Source organism: Grus americana, chromosome 5, assembly GCF_028858705.1.
Source record: "Grus americana isolate bGruAme1 chromosome 5, bGruAme1.mat, whole genome shotgun sequence".
Taxonomy (NCBI): Eukaryota; Metazoa; Chordata; class Aves; order Gruiformes; family Gruidae; genus Grus; species Grus americana.
Window position 1 is genome coordinate 12,192,413 of NC_072856.1, and position 18,142 is coordinate 12,210,554.

At 34.9% G+C, this 18,142-nt stretch overlaps 1 protein-coding gene across 16 annotated transcripts in view; it reads left to right on the plus strand.

Annotated features, from left to right (window-relative positions):
* IRAG1 (inositol 1,4,5-triphosphate receptor associated 1) overlaps positions 1–15,703 on the plus strand; it is a 120,121-nt gene extending 104,418 nt beyond the window's left edge. For 15 of the 16 annotated variants that reach the window (XM_054827688.1, XM_054827691.1, XM_054827690.1 and 12 more), the window contains 8 exons: positions 2,114–2,245; positions 3,012–3,153; positions 3,812–3,861; positions 5,815–5,922; positions 7,075–7,142; positions 9,892–10,011; positions 10,904–11,032; positions 12,329–15,703. In XM_054827688.1, the coding sequence (XP_054683663.1) occupies positions 2,114–2,245; positions 3,012–3,153; positions 3,812–3,861; positions 5,815–5,922; positions 7,075–7,142; positions 9,892–10,011; positions 10,904–11,032; positions 12,329–12,569 (990 nt within the window). In that variant the 3' untranslated portion in view covers positions 12,570–15,703. The remainder of the gene's footprint in view (positions 1–2,113; positions 2,246–3,011; positions 3,154–3,811; positions 3,862–5,814; positions 5,923–7,074; positions 7,143–9,891; positions 10,012–10,903; positions 11,033–12,328) is intronic. The other variant, XM_054827697.1, reaches the window with a different exon arrangement.
* The last annotated feature ends 2,439 nt before the right edge of the window (positions 15,704–18,142 follow it).

Sequence of the window (18,142 nt, forward strand, 5' to 3'; positions counted from 1 at the left end):
GTGCTGCCATAGATTTGAGTAATAGGAGAACATACAATTCTCCCATTTACTTTATCAAGAACATCATCAGGTAAGAAAGGATACAATTAAAAAAAGATTGTAATATTTACATCTTTTCACCTGGAATTTCAAATCTGCATTTCCAGATTAATTGTTCATGGGGAATTTTAAAAGATTTTGAATGTTTTGCTGCTCTTCCCTCTGTTCTCTGTTTAAAGAGTGAGCAGAAACCACCTATTAAATCTCAGAGTTTATTTATTATAATAATTTATTATAATATTTTGTATGTATACACATTTTTACAACTACTGTATAAGGGCTCTTTAAAACTGCAAACAATTAGTCAGTTAGATTTGACATATATTTCTGTTAAGAATCCCTAATTAGGCACCAAGGACCATGTTGCCAGCATGGGACAGGTGTGATTGGCTTTTTCCTCCTTCGTGCAGTTCACACGCTACAGTCTGGCTTTTACAAGCTTTTTTACATAATTTATAGCAAAGTGGAAACTGCAATTTCATATGAAAAGTTTTGTTCTATACAAAGGAATAAACTAACAAGCAATTAAATGAAGTGATGGCTTCTGTATAATCTGTATCATATTAGACCTAGATTTGTTCCAGTCTCAGTGGGAGGTTATCTTCATTTCTGTAGGACAGGCACATGTCATATGCCTCAATGACAGCTTTACCGATCTTGATGATTTTTTAATCAATCTTGCGATAATTGATGTTTTATTCAAAAACCCAGCTTCAAGAGAAAGCTGATTTACATGAACTACAGATTTGTTCGAGAAAATAAGCAAGTTACAGTTGCCAATAAAACTTGCAAATCTGAAATTCTGTGCATGTTTTTCTCAAATAGATTCCCTTATGGCTACTTGCAGTCAAATTTCGGCTGCAATTTGTTATCACACTAGCTTCAGTGACAAATAAGTTTAAGATTTTTTTGTGTTGCAATTATTGTCATTGTGCCAAATTCATCAGTATCTTGGTTGTGTTTCTATACTAAAAGCTTGCACTACAAATGCAATTTCTCAAGTGACTCTACCCAAAAAGTTAATGCACATCACTCCTTTCTTTTGAAAAGAGTGGCTTAGAAGAGGAGGAGGAGGAGAGGTTATTCTTTTTAGGCAGATCATTTCAATGCATTGACTTATTCTTGCAGTAGTACAAGTGAGGGGTTGCAGAGAACTAGGGCACAATGCAACTGGTCAAAGGGAGAATTGTGTGAACAGCAGCACAGTGATTAAATACTTAAGACACCTCAATGCCAAAACTGGTGCACCCTGAAAATGCACTTTAAGAATATAGGAATCATCCAGCATCACAAAGTCTGCCTGTATGTCTCAACTAAATGGTATTGGGCTTTCTCATATCAAACTTCCCTGTGAACAGAAAACTCGTTCAGTGAAGAGGTGTTCACTAAGGCGTTGGCCAATAAGACATCTAGATTCGCTCTTGCTTTTGGTAACTAATACCATGAAGTTATATGTTTCAGTAATTTTCAGTATTAATCTGAGCAATCAAAGTGACGATATTAATCCAGTGCATAAATGTGTGCATTGATTGACAAAAAATGGTCAAGAAATTGCAATTGCTATTTGATTTACAGGCCACATTGGTTTTGATTACTCTTTTACATTTGGAATTCTTGAGACTATAATGTCTTATTTTCCAAATAAGTGATGTATCATGGAACTGAAAGAACATAAATGGCCTTCTTAACATGTTGTGTTCAGCAAATTAAAATGTTCTTTGTGTTTTGGCAATCATTTGTAAGTACTACTTCTAATAAGCTTGGCATTTGTAAAGTTCATAGGTACCTAGGCATGATTCATCATTAATTTCAAAAGGAAAAGTGTAGCAAATGTGCTTAGCCCTTTTTAACTCCTCGAATGTTTGCCTGCAATATGCAGTGAAGCACCATTCTGAAACAGAGCAGCAGCACTCTCTACGTTATCTCTGGTGGTAGTGATGGCACTCCTCTGGAGCTACTTTGTCCACATATAGCTCTGCCTAGACATGTCTACCCCACTTCTGTGGCTCAGGCTACTTCGTCTGAACTGAAAGTGCCAAAACATGACAATAAAGCTTGTGTATTTTCACTTCAGTCTTCAGCTCACTTATGGCATCACTATGAACACAGAGAAGCTTACCAGAAGCTATTGGAGGATATTGCTGTTCTGCGGCGCTTAGCTGCTAGACTGTCTAGTCGTGCTGAGATGGTTGGAGCTGTTCGCCAGGTAAGAACATCCTGGTGTCTAACACATATCCTGGCTGCACATGTTCACCCTTTCTCTTTTTCAGCCATAGCTGGAGGTTATATTAACCCTTTTAATTTTATTCACCATTTTGACAGATTAAAGAGGTTTATTGTAGTATCTGATAAGACACCATTTCAATCTGGAAATAGAATTCAAACAGAAGATCACCCATGAAGCTATTCAAAATCTGTACAATACGAGCATATATATTATTCAGAAATATAGCTACATCACAAGAAACTTGTTTAAAAATCAGTGCAGCATAAAAAAAACTTTTTTGGGTCAGAAAGCTCATCTAGTTCAGTCATCTGCCTTTGGCAATAGCTTAGTCAGGCAACTATAAAGAATATAAGAACAAAGCAAGTATAAATGAGCACACAGCAATACCCTCTCAGGTTCAAGACTGTTGCGTCTGCCCAGTAAAGTAACTAGACTGATGCCAGTGACTAGGACCTTCGAGGGTTTGAAAACAAATGTATGTATACCACATAACTAATAACATTAGGCACACAGGCATATTGTATAAATATATGTTAAAATAAATTATGATGTTCTGTGGATATATATGAATGCATGTGTATTTGTGTTCTAATTAGCTTAGGAATTTTCAGTCATGGTGGTACCATTATTTCTTTAAGAACAACTGCTCCAGATTTAGCCCTGACAGGGAGCATAAACATAGAGGCAAATGATTTGTTTGAGAAGTGTAAAGTTTACTTGAGTATTTCCCTCTTTTCTTCCTTAGGAGAAGCGTATGTCAAAGGCAACGGAAGTAATGATGCAGTACGTGGAAAATCTGAAAAGAACGTATGAAAAGGATCATGCTGAACTAATGGAGTTCAAGAAACTTGCCAATCAGAATTCTAGCAGAAGCTATGGTGCATCTGGTAAAAAAAAAAAAAATTTGAAGAGTTTGTCTTGCTTTTAGAAAGAGAGGTGCTAGTGCTATTAATGATAAAAAGTAAAGTATCTTGAAACCTGTTCATGAAGTTCTGATCTACAGTAGATTTCAGAAAGTTATAACAGCTAAAATATTTCATCTAAACCATGCTTAATGCTATAGTACAGTAATTTAAGATCACTGTAACTTAGCAAATTCTGATGAGATCCAATGACATTTTCACTGGCCTCTTGCACATACGTGTAGCTTGCACAGTTTTAAGGCAGCTACCTCTTAGATGACAAATGATGGTAAAATTTCGTTATTAAAAATGATTTTTTCTTTTTGCAACCTTTTATTTTCTAGTTTATTGGAAACTGAAATACTCATATTTTCTTTTGCAGAAACTTGTATATGAAGGCAAATAGCGATGTTTTGCCTGATCTCAGTAAAGATACTATTGGTTCAATTTTTTGCAATTATTTCAAATTTCTTCTGCAGGTCTAATTTAGACTAGAACTGTATGACAGATAAGTATGCAGTCGGTACAGACCTTGTATAAATATACTATATTTGAGTTTAAAATACCAGTAAGGGCTCTATTAATATTATTTATAGATATTCATATAGTCTAAAACTGTTCTTTATCTACTATTTTTATGCAGAAGATGGAGTACCTCGTTCATCTAGATCCATGTCTCTTACTGTTGGAAAGGTATTTCTACAATATAATGAAAATCAAGCGATCATTTTGTGTAGTGAAATTTCTTTGTCTACATACATTCAGTTTTTTAGTCTGTGTTCAAAACATAGTGTTGGTAAATTTTCAATATTGTTCATGTAATTTAGTGCAAATGCTTTGTAATTTTGGATACATGATTAAGAATGACTCTGTGCAATAATGATAATGCTTGCTGTGAAGCTATAAATAATAAAGGGATCTATTTATTTAAGAATAATTTTATTCCAGGCCCCATACCTGTGCTCCAGAGAATGGCTTAGGGCCTGTGCTTTATTCTAGTTCCCCAGCGAAGAAAATGAACATGGGATCAAAACTTACTATATGATCAGGGATTCAATGATCATACCATTTTCATTATCTTAAGAATTATATTATGATCAGAGTACCTTTAGGTGTAAACAGTTATTTTTAAGTGGGGCTCATTTTTCAGTTAGCATCAGAATATCTTGTTTGTTTTGACAAAGCATTCAGAGTGAGATATTTTCTCAGATTGTTTTGGCTTGACTAATTAATAACTTTAACATGGCCAGTGTTCCATTTCTGCAAAAATTCCAAGTGCTGGAGATCAAGTTTATTACAAAACTTCCTAAAACAACCAGTGATTTGAGAGAGCCAAGTCACAGTGTGACCGTTACAAAATCTGGTGGTCAGAGGCATTATATTCAGTCTATTATTTCTTTTCATATTTTTGTTTGCTTGGGTTGTAGTTCTTTAGGTTTAGTTTATTCCTGCCACCTCTGAATGCTGAATAGAAAGAATTAGAGCACAGAGCATGCTGAGAGCAAGACTGAATTTCAGAATGAGAACCAGATAAGTTGAAACAGACGTCCAAAAAACCATGAAATTTAACAAGAACAAGTAGAAGTCCAAATAATAAAGAGGGACAAAAAAATCCCCAAAACACTCACATGGACTGCCTAACATGGCTGCAGACTCTGGAGTATAGTTTTTCAGGACCACATTAGATAAACCTCTGTCATTAATGAATAGTTATAGTTGGTTTTGCCTAGAACCAGGATCGTGGAGTAGGTGACTCCTCCTATATATTTAGTAAATCTGTGTTTAACTCCTTTCCTGCAAAGTTATCTAGAGCATAATCTTAGAAGTATTTGGATATGCACTAAGATGAAGCTGTTAGATGCTATATGTGCTTGGATTTTTTTTTTACTCAGTGGAAAGTGTAGGTTTCACTAAGTGTATATCGTAGAATGAAGTATTTGGTTACTTACCTGATGACAACATGATCTATGCTTGAGCTAGAATATCACAGAATCCTAGAATAGTTTGGGCTGGCGTGTGTTTATCACATAAAGAATTTCCATGGTCTTTGGGAAATGTAAGCAATATCACATGAGGCTAGACATCTAACAAGTTAAGGGTGGATGACAAGGCTCTGTTCTTTTGTGGAGGGAATGGATATTATTGTTTCTGTCTCTTATAATTTGTAGCTTTTAGAAATAATTAGTGTATCATAGTGGGTACAGTATATCATAATGGATACATAGGAAGAGAAGAGTTTCATGTATAACTTCATTATTTTCTGGTCATTGTGACACTGGCACTTTTCCCATTGTCATTATTCATCTGGTTTAACCAAAGATAATAACCTCTAATAAGAACTGACAATAACAGCTCAGAACATATCTGTTGTGTGACTTAGACTACTGGGCTTTCAGTGTGGAGGGGAGAGAGTAGCATCCATGTACAACATCTCTTTTCACACTAAGCACTTGCTAAAACAGACAGTACTACAGGAAGTTTTGGGGCAAACCACAGCCCTAACAGCCATGTATCTTAATTTTGTTCCCAACTCTCCTTTCCCCCAAGGGACATTAATCTACCTCTTTGCCACACCTATTAATTTGTAGAATTGTGCTTCAGCCTGTCTTGTTGTATGATAGAAAAAAAAAATGTTGTTTGTCACAGAATATGCCTCGGAGGAGAGTCAGTGTTGCTGTTGTTCCTAAATTTAACTCCTTAAACATTCCTGGTCAGTCACCAACAGCTTCACCTATACCTTCAATGCCATCCCTGGTAAGTAATACCCACAGTTTAAAGATACTACTTTTCGTCTAAAATACTTTTGCATAGGGCCAAGCCATAGTTACTAAGAAATGTAAGCCCTTTCATTGGGTTTAATTTGTTTTGGCTCCATCCTAGTGAACAGGATGCACAAAGATAATTTCTGTTGTGTAAGGGACATAGGCCTTCAGAATCTACCTTCATAAATGATCACTTTGGACACAGAGCTGAATAGGGCTAGCTGGTGATTCAGAGGCATTAGACATTACTTGAGGCAATTTGCCTTTTAATCTTTAGTCACAAACTGGAAAGAAGCAGTAAAAATAGTTGTCCACTGTAGGAGAGACATTTTAACTAGAATCCATAGAAGGTGATTGGACTGCTGCTCGTCATTGCCAAAAAGTCCACTAAACAGAAAAGCATGTTACTAGTGTACAGAAATGTATGTGGTACAAATTTAGAAGTTCTGTGACGATCTGGGATTAGTGGAGCTATCATCCTTTGCCTTGACTTCTTGTTTATAAAATTTTAATAGATAAAATGAGCATCTAATCTGAACCTAATAAATCTATATAAATGCTTTGGAAGAAAACTGCTAGGCATACCAGCTGTTCAGAGGTGAGCTAAGATGGCACATAGCCTGAAAATTATGCAGTTTTCTGTTAAAAATGTAGGGCTATTTAAGTGAGGGGTGGGGCTGAGAAGCTAAATCCATTTTAGTTTTAAGAAAACAATCTGTGCAGTTTAGTTATTATGTACTTAGAGTCAATTGTTTCAGGAACCAAGTATGTTTATTTACTGTGCTTTGTTATGATTTCTTTTTGTTTCAAGTTTTCCATTGAAAACTTAGCAAACAAATTAATGTTCCTAGGACAATATGGAGAGAAGCAATAAAGTAGTTTTAATGTTCACTGATCAATATATGAATATTTGCTTGGAAAAAATAAGCAGGGTAGAAGGGAATGTTGCAGAAAATTCTTCTTGGTGTGCAAGTCCATTGTTTACTGTGGTTAGTAGGAGTAATTTGGAAGCTCCATATTAAAGATACCTTGCTCATGGGTGTGGTAAGAAAACCTAAGTTGCACATTGACATTGTCATTCTACTGAAGACTCATTTGAAATTAATTCATGGATGTAACATTTATTGCTGTTTTTCACTTACAGTCTGAATCACCTAGTAATGGAAGGAGCAATCTAACATCTACTCCTGTTCTGCCAGCACTTTTAGAAAAGTGAGTTTTCTCTAGGTCATCTCATTACATATTAAATCCTAGTATGAAATGAAAATGGTATCATTTCTATCTTTCCTAACAGAAGTTATACCAAGGCATCGGGTATTAAAATCAGTGACACGATATTGACTTAGGTTGATTCACGATCTGGTAACTGTATTTTACTATGTCACCGTCATATTGTTGTTTTGATGTTCAGAGTTTACAAGCAATATCTCAGAATTAAATCGAGCCTGCTATGATCGTTAGAACTCAGGAAGTAAAAAATGCAGCAGAAGACTTTAACGTTTAAACATTTGAGTACCCAGTAATAGAAGTTTGTGTTCTGCCCTTGCCTTTTCAACATGTGGCCAGCTAGTAAGAATCATATTTTGAAATACTATGATATCCAGCATAATTAAGTTTTTGTCATTTATATGAATAAACATAAGTATATGAAATTTAAAATCATAATTTATCATAACAGTAGATCATTAAAAATTTACAGAAGTCAAAACAATGATTGAGTAGTAATTCTTTTTTTAGTATAAAATTAATTGAACATTCAGCTAAATTAAAGCATTAGATTTGAGATTTTAGTTTTAACAACCTGGGACTTTAGTTATAACAGCCAGAGAAGTTTGCATTTTAAAATTAAAATAATAGATACACAAAAGAGATTTTTTTTTTCAGCCTGGTAACAAGCAAATACCTCAATATCTGTGTTTTTCTAGTACCTATAAATTGCAAAAATATTTTTCAGTAAAACATTTGCCCTTTTGACTCTGTATTACTTACCATTAGTAGGTGTCCTGGCTGGATTAAAGTGTGCTGGTGTTATCCATTTTCCATAATAGTTCCATGAGTCATTCCATGGGTTTAAATAGTACTACTTTCGGAGCAAAGTAATAGTTTACTATAAGGAAAGTAAAGAATTGCTTTGCTGGAGAGCATGTGCATCTACACATATCTGGAAAGAACTTCTAATTTCTTCCAGTTGAAATTCATGTACAGACTTAATTTCATTTTATATGAATCCTTAAAATGTAAAGCCTCTGCAGTAATAGAATACAAAGATGGGCAATATGAAAACATGTGAGACTGGGATGAGAACAGGAGGCATACTCAAGCTGTTCTACAAGGTCTTTGTAAACAGTTACCTTTATGGATACAGGTACTGTTGCATTTGCAAACCCATGTATGTATATACTTTATTCAGATGTATAATCAGCCTAGAAAGCAAAAATAAAAAATTGTCAGGCACCTTTCCAAATACTTATCTCTTTCAGGAAATATTGCACATTCTAATGAAGTTTTTTGCTGATGTTTCAGAAGTAAAACTTACTAAAGGGTCACATTGATTTTGTTTTTGTTACTACTACTACTTCTTTGATTGTTTAGACTTTTTGCAATATCACAGTAAAATATCTGCAATATTAATTTAAATTAAAGTTTGTTAGGATGCTTTAAATGTGCAAATTAAAAGTTTTTAAATATGTAGATCTCACATCAGTACAGAATATTGATTTTTCAGGTAGGTCAGATTAGTGCTGAGGCAGGACAAAATTTATCTTATGTCTTTGTTTTATCTCTGTGCTTTACTGAGAATGAATATGCAACAATTGGGAAAATAAAAAATGTTAACTATAGCACTAGTTGTTACAATTCAGTAGAACTCTGCAAAATGTAGACCATCTTTTGAAACTGTACAGAAATTCTGGAAAAAAAAAAAAAAAGAAAAATCTTACTAATATTTCCTACTGCATCTTAAGAAAACAAATCATGTTATCAAGTAACAGAAGTAGAACTTGAAATTCATATTTAAGCATAAGTATATATGCTGTAGTAATGTAAAATTACATAGTTCAGCACAATTTTGTATATTTAAGCACTTCAGGCTTATATTAATGTTATGTTTAAAGTCCAAGTGAAAATAATGTCTACTGTTAATATGACTTCTTGAGAGAAAATCCATTGCCCACAGATGGTGTCAATCAGGATGAATTATTCTGCCATTGATTTTAGTGCTAGAAAAATAAGGACTACGAAAAGGGTTAGATTCTAGAAGTCGAACTGGGATCCACTGTTGAGCTTATTAAACTTTGACTTAGATTTGCTAAGTCATGTCTGAATCACTTAAACTCTTTGTCCCAGACTTAAATAAGGACAGGTGAGCACTGCAGAAAGAGGGCAATATGTTATGGCTTATCTTTAGGCTAAATGCTCAAAGCTTTTACTTAAGAAAAGTTTTAGTGACAAAAGCTATATATGTATTTTTTTAACCTGTGCATCAGTTCAGCATATAAAGTCAGCAGAGAGGAGTACTTAAAAGGCAAATAAGAAAAATATTTTGTTAAATTAATATTTGGTATTATTTCTATTATTTTCCTCTGATGTAGCAGGTTGCAATTTCTAAAATGATTTTTAGAAAGTTGAGGGAAATATTTTTTAAAATAGCAAATAAATGCCATGGATAAGCTAGGAAACAAATGTTCTTTTCTTTTTTTGAAGATGAAACAAAATGCAAGTTTTAATATTTTAGAAACATATTAATTAATGTTCTTAAATTACAACATTTTGAAACTAAAATTTTGCTTAGTGTTTAATTTTTTTTCTTTTGAAAAACATTTTATTTCTCCAATATACATTAAAGAAGAAAGATCAGGAGTCACAAAACTGTATGTGATTGGTTTTGTTCAGTAGTATATTCCAAATACAATACATTTCAGTGGTGTTATTTTCTGTTTGTCTATTTCTTTTGTCTTGGCAGTGGTAAGACTAATGGAGAGCCTGACTGTGAAACCTCTACCTCTGTGCTGACACAGAGTGGGTTGGAAGAAATCAGTCCTGAAACTAAAGCCAAGATAGAAGAGGAAGCATATAACAAAGGGTGGGAATATTTTATATGAACTAAATCTGTAAATATGTGCTACCAGATGAGGACATATTTTTTATAATGTAATTTTAAATGCAAAATGAGTGACATAATTGATATGAGCTCCTAGAAGATGGTCATAATTGAAGCAACGTGGGAAACAATGTGAGTGAGCTTCACTTGATTTGCATCGTAGCGGTTTACTTTCATCCTTTATTAATGTTAGCCAATCTGTTGGACAGCAGTTATATCAGAGATTTTATGTTCGATGGGTGTTCTTACGTCACTAGTGTTCAGCTTCATGATGGGATAATTCAAAACAACTTAGTAAAATGTTTATTCTGAAAAGTGTACATAGAAGCTAGTTAAGCATAGGTATCAACTTCTGCAGTAAACTCATGTTGTTTGTGTCACAAAGTGCTTTACGCAACATGTTTTGGGGCAATTAACAGCTTTGGGATCTGTTTCTGAATGTCAAGCAAAGAACTTTGTACTATATGTGAAGAGTGAGACAAAAATTTTGATCCTCTCCTGCAGAATCCAACAAGCCATCTGTCTTTAGCATTGATTTGCACTTACTCTCCAGGAAAAAAAAATACCTAGAGAGTGTTCAAAATGATTGAAAAATAATACAGAAATACTTACCGACTCCTTTACAATAGGCAAAAGTTGTGCTCTGCACAACTGCAGATGATAAATTTGGTAACAGAGCCAATCTAATCCTCTGTTATGGAAAGGTGGCTGGCTGTGTGCCGTACTCGTGGTCTTTAGCTAGTTTTTACTCTTATCGGAGTGCTGCAACATTTGTGTTTTATTGCATGTAACAAAACATAAAGCTAATGTTTCATTACATAGGAACAGGTTTATGCAGCATGCTAGACTAAGGAAAATGTTTTGTGTGTTAAAGCTATCAGGAAGGCTTGAAAAAAACCAAAGAACTTCAGGAATTGAAGGAAGAAGATGAAGAGACGCCAAAAGAAAGTCATGATGAACATGAAAGTGAAAATGAAGATGAGATAAAAAACCTGAAAAGCAGGTGAGACAGTGGTGTAATATGTCCATAGAAGAGGACCCACTTTTTTTCTATTTGTGGTATGCAACCAAGTGTTTTATACTACTAGCTTGATATGTTTTCTTCCAGTCTAGGGAAGCATATTTGAAATAATAGTATTTTAACAGAAAAGCATATTCCAGGATAACATAGTTGTAAAATCCAAAACTTTCTATTTTGATACTTAAAATTGTATGTTGACATCAAGATGATTCATCTTGATGGGATTTTGTTTTGATTTGAGGTAAAAAATATTCCACAAAAGTTCTTTAGATGCCAGAATATATCTCTCAATAGACATACATTGTCTCATTAAATTTGTAATTCAGGAATCTGATCCTCTATTTGTGCCTTATGTCATTCCCAAAGGGTCTTCATAGGTGAGTCATCTTCAGTATATCTACAAGGTGAATGCAGATTAAGACAAGCTCCTCACCTATGTATGACTTGGACAGGCAGGTGCCTGCTCCCTCTGGAAGTTGTGTAGATGCAGCAGAACACTATTCTGGAGTTCCTGCTTTTCAGCATAGTGATGTGTTTATTGCATTCATCTGTACCCAATGGTCTTTGTCTATACTGGGGACTTTTGAATCCTCTGCTTATTGTCTTACCTGACACATTTGATGCCTAACTGGAAAAAAAAAAAAATCTGAATTTTTCAACTTTTCTTAGAGTTTATTATTGAGTTTGCTTGGTGGTTCTACCACCCAATTCAATGTATCTGCAATTTCCTGCATTTTGAAAGCAGAGAGACTTTTGCATTAGAGAGGAATTGAATGCTGGCCAAAGCAAGTAATATGTCCAATCCTAGGATAGAGTGGGGATCCTTACCTGCTCCAGAAGAATTAATTTCCAATCCATAACCATTATGGTTATAAACATCTGTTAATTTGAGATTTCAGCCATGTTCAGAAGGGCAGCCATTTCACTAGTCATGAAACTCTTAGGAAGAAATGTTTACGTGTTCTAATGTTTAGTTGTGTTGAGCAAGCTATAAACAGTGCAGAATTTTACATCACATCAAGCTCTGAAATTTGCCAATTAACAGGTAGGAGAAATAGAAGTCAAGTTTATGGTCTTCAGCCGTCTTGCAAATATCACCCATATCTGAGTGTAAAGTTCTTTTAAGAAGAGCTGAACAGTCTGATTCTTCTTAGACAAGGTGTTTGTATTTGGAAGAAGGATGTGTATCATACATCTATAAAACTTCTCAAATTGAAAAGCCTAAGGTAATAAATTTGCATATGATTAATATGTAACACTTTTCTTTCAATTTTACAGCAGACTTGAAGTCATCATTAATTATTTACATATACTGTACCCCAAACTGTGTAAACACTGGAATGTGGTATGGCTTGTAGTGGCTGCGATAATAATTTTTGCTGTGGTGTTGGGAATCTACCATTCATACAACTCCTGTGATGAAAAATCAGAGGGACCTGAAGGAAAGGCCAGCTGTTCTGCTGTCCATCAATATTCCTGGTGGAACTCAGGATTTCAACATGAGCAACACACTGAATAATAAAGGAACCACCATGAGTTTATGGTACCTGAACAAGTATGCATATTAGAACACAGTTTTTAAAGGTAGTGCTTAGTCATCCTTATGATTGTTAAATGTGATCTGTTAGACAAGTGAGTTACTCCACACTGTCAGGTTTGGAGATATATTGTGAACATACCTTGCCAAAATGACAATCTGATAAATAATCCTGTCTGTCCTCTTATTGTAAATGACTGATACAAATAAAGTAATGTTGAATCATGATGAGGTCGTGGCAGTAATCAGCAACCAGCAAGACATTTGAAAGAATGATTTGCACAGGACATCGACATCTCTGCTATGATTGTGAAGAAAATCATAAAACCTGCATTTGCAGTTAGTGCTTTACTTTGCATTTCCTTAATTTCTTGGTGATTGTTGAAATATTAATGGCTTTTAAGTCCTTCGGGTTTTAAGAGTCTGATTAAATTCTTATTCATGGTTATTGGGTAGAAATAGAAGCTCTTCTATGGAAGGTTAGAATTATGTTATCAGACCAAATGCCTTGCTGATAAAGCAATTTCATAAGAGGAATTATCTGTATGATTATTTAAAAGGAATACTAAGTACATGCATAAATGTGTTTTATGATATACTTTAAGAATGGGATCACCACTTTTTTGAAATGGAATACACAACAAAACCTGAAATGAGATCTAGGTGGCACAGTTGCTATCGTCAAAGAAATCTGGGAATTTCGGATATATCAGAGAGACATGTTTTGCAACAAATTTGTGTATGCCACTGAGTCAATACTGGTTACAGCAAAAAGTAGTTGCTGTTTGGAAGACTAGATGTGTTGCTCAAGCCCAAAATACAACAGTCTTGGACATGGGAAGTAATCTTCAATTCTTTAATAAATAAATAAGGTCTTCAAACCTCTGTATACAGGTGATCACACTAAATAGACTCTGCCCTACTGCTAGTACTAGGAATATCTATCTTCTGAGATCTGCACTAGGAACACAGTTCTGCGTACAGCCAAAACCCTACCGGTGCCTAGATGAATCAGGACATGAAAGCAGGGAGGAATTTAAAGAGGTCGCTGCATGTTTTTAGTAGTTCATGTTCAGAATCTGATGCCAAGTATATAACTGTTCTGATATGCTTTCAAAGCTGAACTACCAGGTCCTGACAGCTTAATCTTTGGCCCAGATTTTTTGAACAGTTCTGCCTATTCGGGAGTTGTGAGTTCTTACACAAGAATGTGAAAGCCCGAAATTTTTAGACAAGCAATTTCAAAATGGTGAAGCCATTATCTATGAAAAATGACACCACCTTGGGCTGTGAGAGCAAAATGCATGTTACTTGAGGTATACCATAGGTACCTGCTGAACATCACTTCTGATTAAAGATGAACTATGTTTGTCTTTCCATAGCTATAGGCTTGAATCTAACCACAATATCGAAATCAGTGAGACACTCGATTGCACTTGTGTCTTGCATTCTTCTGGTATTTTCTGACTGAATAACAGGTCTGTTTACCAACTGAAGGATAAGTATGTTATGAAGTACTGTAATTTCAGTTCAGATGCAGGTAGTATTGTCTTGTTTTCTTTTGATGTAAACACTGAACCTCAGGCTAACTATCAAAGAAAACAGATTTCTAACTCAGTCAGAAATTTAATTCACATATCTGGCACTAGTGACAAATACCCTGCTGGTGAATTTTGTTACATCTTTAGCCACATGTTTCTTAAGAGACATTTATATGGAGAAAGAAAATAAAAATAAAATTAAGCAATTAAGCAAACCACTACCACTTTTTTTGAGGGCAGGGAGTCTGTAAGTAGTTGGGAGGTTTGATTTTTATTTTAAAGTATTTATTGAGGAATTGTGTGCTTAAGGAAGTTCAAAAAGGATAATGGGAAAGTGTCATTTGGTCTAAAATTGTAATTGGTAAAGAATAAGACAGAAGAAGGTTTCTTGCAAATTACTTGGTATCTGTTTGGTTCAGTTAGAATATCTGACTATGAAGAACTACTGTGACATTTCACGTACTTTCAGTATTTGAAGAAACTTGTCAGTTGCTCTTTGAATAGTTCTTTATTAAAATCAGCTTCTTTAACAATATTCTTTAGAAATAGTGTTTCTAACTTAATAAGGCAATAAAAATTGAAGGTAAATAGTCCTTAAGATTCAGAATCCTCTATGCCAAAAATTATGGCACAAAATTAAATATATGATTGTGGAAATATTGGGCTGCACTGAGGAAAAATAATTAACAACGCCCATAATCCAATTAATTTGCTCTTATTTACATCTCCACTAATGTGGGTCCAACACCTTATTTTAAATACATGTAGAAAGTTATTGATATCGGTAGGACTCTTGAACTGCTTAATGTTAAGCACGTGCAAAGTGGTTTTTTTGGTTGGTGGGTGAATGAGGTCTCCATCCTCTTGAAATTCAGCACACTGGCTTTTTGTGGACTTAGTGCACAAGGGCGAATTTCCGTAAGTAGTTGCACTTATTTGAACTGAACTACTTGCATGTCTAAGGCAAGTTTAATTTAGCCACAAAGTTCTAAATTGTTCTGGGGAATGGACTGAAAGAGGCAAGAGATTTTAATGGGGATGAAAAGATGACATTCACTAAAAAAAAAAAAAAAAGTTGTTCTTTTTATAACTACTTTAAGCAAACTGTCCACTAAAAATAATGAACCACAGTGACTAACAGCACATTCAATGTTTTTGCTTATATTTTTCAGTTAGTTAATGAAGACACCTTTTTTTAATAGGAAACTAGATTGAGCTCAAAAACTATTCTAAATGTAATTTTATCTGTTGGATACTAGTTTGCTTTATCTGGAAAAAACCCCAACCTCTTCTGTGTTCAAAGGTCACATCAGATAACAAGAAATAGATCTATTATTTATGCTTTTAACACTGAAATAGTTTTCTTGAGGTGCAATATTTATTTTTCTGCTTTAACAAGACACGTTTATTGTTTTTCCTGCACAGCACAGATGTTTCTGGTAAAAGGAGTTTTAAAAGGGCACTATTTTTGTGTATCATATTTAAATTTGTAATATTGTAAGATTTTGCACAAGTGTGCTGGTATTGTACTGTATAGTATCACATACTTGAGTTTTGAAATAAAAGTATGGTTTCAAAGTCCTCAATGTTGCTACCCTAAAGGTTTGTTTTTCACATTGCGCTCTGTCTGCATATTAGTGGCTATGTTCTTATGAAATACATAGTGCCTTGTCTATTCTGCGTAATGTAGTGCCATGTTACACATACCAAAGGTCTTGTTCTTAGTCTTTCAGTTCTTCAGGAAAATGATGTAGAAGAAGCAAGCAAACTCCTGTTTCGATAAAGAGTTTGTAAGCAGGGTCACCCCTGTCATACCCTAGAAACAAGATGAGAGAGGAAACTGAAATATCCTGGAGAGAGTTTAACTCCTGCTTCAGAGGGAGGCTGCCTGTCACTGAGGAGGTTGAACACGGAAAGCCACAAGGGAGACTGTAACCAAAGGAGACTGAGTGAAAGGTTAGGATTCTTTATTTGCTTTGTGTTCTTGTAGGCTTGGGAGGTCTGGAAAGCCTGGGCTCTGCAAGAGCTAAACTGCCAGACCAGCAGGAAGGAGACAACACTCAATTTCTACAAAGAACAGAAATGTCACTTCTGGATCTCTGATGGTCTATATCAAGAAGAAAAACTTAGGGACAGCGACAACCTTGAAAAAGGAATGACTATTATCAGGAAAAGACACTGATATTTGTATTTTCCGCATAAACAGTTTTTTTCTTTTTAACTTGTTTCCTCTCCTGTTGTTCAGGCTTCAAGGTTCCTTTAGAAATGATTGTAGAGAACAGATAAGTCTCTTCTCCCATATCAAAAGTTTTCTGTTTAGCAATCCTTATCAGCATTTTAAAACATGCTGGCATGAGATGCTGGGAATTTTCCTTATAGGTTACTATAAGGATTTAGGTCAAAAGCTAAACACTCAGTTTAAGGCTGCTTTTTTTCACCACACAAGATGAAGACCCACAAACAGGTTAAAGACCTGTTGTACTGTTACAGTCCAGGTAAGTGATCTTCCACACGGTTTTGGAACAGCTGAAATATGAAAAGGAAGAAACCGAGCAAAAAAAGAAAAGTTACTTCAGTCTCATTTCATCATTCTAAAATTCTTTTCTCCCTCTTCTAACCTGTAGCTTGCCCTTACAAAACCATGCGATGGAGCTTATATTTTTGTTTGCTGTTTATCTCACTTTTCCAGCTAAAAATCATACTGAATATCAATAATGTGGACAGAGTTTGACTAAAGGAACTTTGCCACAGTGAGGATAATGGGCACAGAGTGTTAAAACTTGGAAGGACATTTAGCATGCAATTTTAAAATGTCTTTCTTCAAAAACCCAACTTTGATTAGTTTTCATGGTAGGAAATATTTAGCAGGTCAAGGTAAGCATGGAGATGGTAAGATTTTGTTTGATGTTCTCAGTGTTTTACAGCCACAGTCTACTAGTCCATGAGAGCTACAGAATAACTGTTAGTTTCTGCTCCTACATTGTGAATGCAAGTGAATCCACATTGAAATTGCTTCAGTGAGAGTAAGTCCAATTACAGTATTTCCGATTGCCATTGATTTGTAGAAGCAGGTATATACAGCACAACAAAGGAACGCATAGAAATTTGAACAAGAAATTTGTCTTAAGATCTCAAGGAACTTTATGAACATTCAGTTCCAAAACACAGCACAAACACAACCCCAGCTTCATTTCTTTATTGCTAATGGAGACATCATTTCATTAACCCCAGCATTCTCCACTCAGCCCTGTAGATACCTGTCTATGTTATAGTAAACCCATAACTGTATTATATGCTGCTGTAAGAGATTGGACCTGTGCCCAGATAAAAGTTAGTTCTATCTTAATACATTAAGTGGGAACTTTCCACAATGCAAACTGCAGTTTAAAGAGGTAGCTACTGTTACACTTGTGTTTACAGGACACAGCCTGGGGATGTAGGACACCTAAAAGTTTACTGAATCACAAACTGAACACAATGTAATAAATCCATCCTGTTGCAAAAAAAAAAGGCTCATACCATTCTGAACTGCATAAGCAGGGAAAGTAAGTTATTAATCAGTACCTGGCATTGGTCAGACCTCAGCTAGAGAGGAAGAGTGGGCAAGCTGGGGTTTCTTATCTGAAGGAAAAGTAGGAGCAGAGGCGTCTTTAATACATAAGAGTGTTGCAAAAAGTAAGGGAATAAACTATTTTCCATGTCTGTTTCCAACAGGAAAAGAACTAATAGGTTTACACCACAGTACGGGTAAGTCAGTGTAGACTAGGAAAAACTTCTTAACAGTAAAGGACAGTGAAGCACTGGATAGAGCGTTTGAGGAAATGTTAGGAATTTATCACTGGAAGTCTTTAGGAACAGGTTAGAGAAACATCTGTCAGCAATAACATAAATACAGCTGATCCTACCGACAGTAAAGAGAACTAGCTGATCTCTTGAACTCCATTCCTGCTCTATGTTTGTTGGAATATCTGAAAAAAAAAAAAATTATTTGCTAAGACTTCCTGAAGATTTTTT